The following is a 6,000-nucleotide window of genomic DNA, read 5'->3' as shown; positions in this document are numbered from 1 at the left end:
GTGGAGTCCCTCTTATAGGCCTCTGTTCAGCTCAACACACAACAACCGCACTTCCATGAGCTAACCGTATTAACTACCTTGAACCTTCTATTCAATCTCAGCCGTTGATCAACTTTAAAGTCATCCGACTTGGAATCATGCAAATTAGTATATATTCTAATTTCTAATAGAGTTTCTGTTGTGACTGGGCTTTTTGTAACAGTGATTGGTATTCATGTGAATTGAATCTGAGCCCAAGTCTCTTGTACCTTTCGTTCTTGCTATTTCTGATAGCCAAAATGGTACTAACTCTAAATTTTAGGTAGTAGTATTATTTTACTAATCAATGGCATAATGTCAGACACTAATGTTAATAACGCAGGTATATATAGAGATATGAATGAAGATAAATATCAGGTTTGAGTTCAAAAGGCTTATAAGACTATGGTCTCCTATCATTTAAAATTTTTTATTTATTCATGTGCGTTAAATTTAGACATGGTATTTTTTTTTTTGTGTTCTAAAACGTTTGATTGCCTGCTTTTTTGTCAATTTACAGTTGTTTTTCGAGTTCAAAAAATGTGATAAGACTATGCATCTCCTTGTTTAAATTTTGATTTATTCATGTGCATTAAATATAGACATGGTATTTTCTAATGTTTGATTACACATGTATGATGTATGACATAATAGTAGTATAATAGTAGCTTATATTTTTCTCTTCTGTTTTATACTTCCGTTTGATAGCATAGAATAGCCCTGAAAACAACCATTTTCTGGTCAAACTCCAGTGTTTGATACCAAATGAAGATTTTCGCATCGGCCCTTGAAAAGGCGCGTGGCCCGCCCAAGCGCATGAAACTATTCCTATGTACATTTATCGGGGTTTTCTCACCCGATTAGTTTCTTAATTTGAAAGCTGTGTCCAGAAAAAAAAAATCTACCACTATTGCCCCTCCATCAATTTACTCATTTGCAAATCATTCTTCAAATTTTTTCACAAGATAGTTTGAAATCGAGGTGGCAGATGTTGCTGGTCGCTGGATAAGGTCCTCGAATGTATTTCTGATTCCTTCTAAAAGACAGTCTGCCGTCGAAGCAACATATGATGTATTATGGGGCTGATATCGTTCAAGTTCATTGATTTATCAACCATTGAATTGGAATATTTCTTATAAAAAATTGATAGATATCATAAAGGGAGCCTATGGCAAAAGAAATCACGAGCCCTCAACAGAAGCTTTGTCTCCTTGCACCTTTGACGATAATTGCTTCTCGGCGGGAGGTGAAAAAAGGAATGGCGGCTGATACAAAATATTTGCAAAGTCTAAGTAGTTGTTAGGTAACGGTGGGGGGAAAAAATAGAAAATCAGACCATTGATTTTAGGGGTACAAATGTTAATTAGCATTTAATACAATATCAATAAACACGTGTCAAGCATTGGGAAGTTTTTCGTCCAGCAATTCTGAGGTGTATCAAACTCAAAAATATGAATTCATTTTCTCTTGTTTTCTTGGTCAACATCTTATTATGTTTCTTAACATAGTTTGACCGACATTTTCTTCACGAGAGTATCAAATTTTTCTTTTTCTATCCTATTTATCCACTTTTTCTCCTTGCATCTCTCATTTTATCAATTTCTCATTAAAAATGGTGATGTCCATCTATAAAAATTATTTTTATATGCATTACAAAAATCTATTTATATTTCTAATGACATTTATATTTGCATAGATAGATGTATGGAGTCATTGTTAGAAGGTGTAGAAAAGATCACACAGAATCATGTGAGAAGGAAGAAGAGATCACGCAGAATGACAGAGAGATCAGTCAAGAGATACTCAATTAACTTTATTCTGTTATCATCGCTATGCCTATTTCCTTGTAGAATACATATGTAAATCCCTATTTATAGGAGATAATAGCACACACATACAATTAAATTCCAAACCCTTTTGTATCGTCATTCTAACAGTCTTTTATTATAATTTACAATGAATAAATAAAATATTTTTTCATTCTCTCATTTACAGTTGGAACCGATTCTCTCAAAAAAATGATGGAAGAGAACATCGCTACTCTTTTCGAATAATTCTCCGATCTCATGATGTTTGATTAGAATTTAAAACAGTTGAAACTGAACGACGGGTCCAAAAAATTTGGATATAAATCTATGATAAATTAGCAAAAAAAAAAACATGAAATGAAACGTGATCTACAACAGGCCTAAAATAAGATTAATTGACAACTACATATATGGTATAGGCTGTATAGCAAAACAATAATGACAAATTCCGAGCTAGAACTCACCAAGAAAAAAGAAATGGACTCCAATTACGCATTTGTATTCAATCCCTGCAGGTGCCCGCTTCGACAACCAACTGAGTCCCTACAACTAGCTGCACTTCCTCCTTCTAGCATCTTAACTACCTAAAACCAAAACAATATTTGGTGAATATAGCAAAACTTAACATTTACCAAAAACCCATGACCTTGACAAATGAATTGTTGGAGCATGAGGAGTGTAAGACCTTTGACATGGGTGGTCGGAGGTCGGGATCTTGTTGAAGACACAATGAGGCCGCGTATCCCATTGCCTGAAGCTCATACGGTAACATAGGTTGGAGTTGGTACGGGACCAACCGGGGATCCAGCAATTGATTGTTGTAGCCGAATATATGTGGTGTGTCACCCGTGGCCAAAGCACGGATATGGTCTAACAAAAACTGATTGTCCGAGCAGTATTGCAAGTCATGGGCCCGTTGCCCGGTAATTAGCTCCAGTAATACCAGGCCAAAGGCGTATACATCGACCTTCTCAGTCATTTTTCCACCACTGACTAGTTCTGGTGCAAGATACCTACATGAACAAGAGAAGAAACTGAATTTCCATGCATACATTTAAGAAATTGAATTAGAAACACAAAGTCTAGAATGCTGGATTTACCATGAAGCTCCGACGATTTGGCTACTTTCACATGACTCCCACTCGTCATGCAATCTTGCCAGTCCAAAATCAGCAACCTGATATAAAATAACGTTTGAATTGGTACACACATTAATCTTTTTTTTTTATTCAACTCAGCATTATATGTTTAGCAAGTGTTGAAAAACTACATGCTTCAGAAGATGAGATTGTATACCAGAGGTTCAAAATCATGAGTTAAAAGGATTTTGCTCGGCCGCAAATTTCTGTGAATGATGCATCCCACCCTACAATCTTCATGAAGATACCGTAGTCCTCTTGCAGTCCCGATAGCTATCTTCAAACGAGCTTGCCAATCAAGAACTGGATTTCCTCTTCCTGCAACTTAAGGCATGAAACAAATTTCAAGTTGCTGCTGCGTTGGAGTACATAAAACATGACATGTATAAAGAAGGTACCATGCAAATGAAAGTCTAACGAGCGATTGCAGATGTACTCATACACCAACAATCTCTTCTTCCCCTGAATGCCAAAGCCAATAAGCAACACTACATTCCGATGCTGAGCACAACTCAGTACACATACTTCCCTGCAGAAATCAGCATCTCTCTCAGGGCCAGCAAACTTCAGTTGCTTCACTGCTATGACCAATCCATTCCTCAAAACTCCTCTGTGGACCAAGCCAAACCGGCCTTCTGCTAAAAAGTTTGCGTGTGAGAAACCATTCGTAGCTTCCTCTAGCTCTTTGTAGTGGAACTGCTTTGGAGGTTCTCCGAATCGTGGAGCCTTGGATTTACAAATAACACATAAAGGAGGAGGAATTGGGGAAGTTGCTCTAAACGAAACAGCTTCCCGGATGCTAGAGTTGTATGCATAATCTCCATCAGAAATTTGACTGTTTTCGATTCCTTCATCACTATATGCTCCTGTTTCAGTTCTGGCCAAGGTATACGTACTCCTAGAGATCACATCCGTGTTTCCAAGATCCGAGCCATTTTCATCACTCTGAGCAATCAAGAACCTCGGACTCAGAGAAGTTTCTGATTCTGCATTGTGTGTGATAACTCTATCAGGTGGATAGGTACCTTTACTTAAGCCTTGATAAAGTGGATTATTTTCACAAACGACGTAGACAGAAGATGCGGTGTCAGGAGTTGATAATATGTTTTTGGTTGACATTCTTGAGGAGGAAGCATTTGGATCATCACGACTGCTAACACGAGCCATATGTTTCACACTTTTGCTCTGCAACTTCTTACTATCCCTAATAGGGAAAGAAGTGGGAGTATAGAAAGGTGTTTGAGTATCGTTTGGGCTTGTTAGATTGAGGCGAAGAACGTTTGGCTGGGAACCCTTCATGACTACAATATTGCAACGCAATTCATCCACGCATTGCTTTATCTCTTGCTTCAACTGCCTGACTTAATGAAAAAACGTCAAGAAAACGGTGCTATCAAATTCCAAATCACTAGATGTTACTCAGTTGAAAACAGAACAGGCATAGGGTAGAGTTCTACTATGTATATATGTGAGCTAATGTTACTTCTACATGACTGAAAAAGCTTTTACACGTTGCAGACTGAAAAAGTAATGAAGCATCGAATTAAATTCATGAGGCCGTGGTATTTATCTGGATTTAATAAGAGCAGTATATTTCCATACTGAATTCATCTTTGCAGGAAAACAGACACATCATAGCAATTAAGGTCTGTAATGACATAGCAATTCATTCCAATTGGAGGGGTCAAAGTTTCCCTATTCATCATTGCAGGAAAACAGACACATCATAGCAATTAAGGTCTGTAATGACATAGCAATTCATTTCAATTGGAGGGGTGGTCAAAGTTTCCTATTCATTTGTCTGTTTTAGGTATCAATATCTTAGACCAGTGTGCTTCAAATAATTTCTAATAACTGGATATAACTAGCAAAGCCAATCAATTTTAAAATATGAAACAGAGTGTGTAACTGATTGGAGCCTTTAGCCATTCTAGCCCTTTGAACATCACCATACAGAAAACAAAACCAATATCCTGAAAGATATATCTAAGGAATCACTATATCAGGAAAAGGAGTTTGAAATTTGTGTTTACTTTACTTGTCCAATATAACCCAATTTGCTGCATTACTCTTTGCTTCTGCTGTCACAGCACCAGTGCACATTGCTGATACAATCTTGATCTGCACCCTCACCTACACCCAAAAATGACAAACCAACTTCTACATCAAAATATGCCACATCTCTTCAACTTCATCCACGAGAACTACACTTGAAATGTCACTCTACTATGATCAGGTTTCAAGTTCCTTAGGTTCAATTAATAGTATAAATGGATCGATTTACGAGATGAAGAACAACTTTATATCACAAAAATCATCAAGATAAAATGGACTAGAAAATCATAGAATTGGCAATACACTCATTTAGCCATATTTAAGCACCTCGATTCGATCCCGAACTTGAAGAACCATCTGAGAACAGGACTCAGCAATCTGACGAAGGCGATCCGGTTGGCAACTTCGAGAGTTTCCTTTCAACAGAGGAAGTCCCCAAAATCTCCTCCCTCCTGCTTTTCAAGCACTAGCACATCTTCAAAATTGCCTCGAGCAATTATAAATAACAGCAATAAAACGATAATTTAAAGCAAAAACAGCAGCAGAAGCAGCGAAATTTCCCGATTGTGAGTTGAAGGAAAGTAGAGGAAAACACTTCGATACGGAGATTACCAGTTTTGTTGTCGGAGAAGATGGCGAGAAGCGTAATGCAGTCGCCTGGGGAGGCCGCGTGGTCGACAGCCCAAGCGAAGGCGGTCTTAGAGATGACTTTGTCTGCTTTGACGGCGACGATAACCTTCGCCGCCGCGTCGCCGCCGAGCAGGCCGGTTCGTTCTGGCTTTGGCGGGAACATCAAGCGCAGTTTGGCCGTGAAAGCGGAGGCGGATTAAGGGCGCGTTTGCAGATTTTGAAAAAATAATGTTGGGAAATGGGAAATTCGATGTGTGTGATTGGAATTAGTGATCCCGTTTTATAATAATAAATTCCCTTTCCAAGCTTATGCTATAATTTATTCCTTTGATAATTAAGTTATTTAAGTA

General features: G+C 38.0%; 1 protein-coding gene across 2 annotated transcripts; it reads right to left on the bottom strand.

The window, feature by feature from the left end:
• Nucleotides 1–2,191: 2,191 nt before the first annotated feature.
• On the bottom strand, nucleotides 2,192–5,881 carry LOC125223732 (inactive protein kinase SELMODRAFT_444075-like). Of its 2 annotated transcripts, none has more exons than XM_048127007.1 (8): nucleotides 5,633–5,881; nucleotides 5,348–5,472; nucleotides 5,004–5,098; nucleotides 3,364–4,322; nucleotides 3,123–3,289; nucleotides 2,927–3,003; nucleotides 2,512–2,839; nucleotides 2,192–2,410 (listed from the first exon to the last, which is right to left on the bottom strand). In XM_048127007.1, the coding sequence occupies exons 1-8, from the start codon at nucleotides 5,811–5,813 to the stop codon at nucleotides 2,315–2,317; spliced, it is 2,028 nt and encodes a 675-aa protein (XP_047982964.1). In that variant the 5' UTR covers nucleotides 5,814–5,881; the 3' UTR covers nucleotides 2,192–2,314. The 2 variants fall into 2 exon arrangements, with proteins under 2 accessions (XP_047982964.1, XP_047982965.1); XM_048127008.1 differs by having other exon boundaries at nucleotides 3,123–3,283.
• Between the last annotated feature and the right edge of the window lie 119 nt (nucleotides 5,882–6,000).

Source organism: Salvia hispanica, chromosome 4, assembly GCF_023119035.1.
Source record: "Salvia hispanica cultivar TCC Black 2014 chromosome 4, UniMelb_Shisp_WGS_1.0, whole genome shotgun sequence".
NCBI classification, from domain to species: Eukaryota; Viridiplantae; Streptophyta; class Magnoliopsida; order Lamiales; family Lamiaceae; genus Salvia; species Salvia hispanica.
This window is presented reverse-complemented; position numbering and strand designations above follow the sequence as displayed.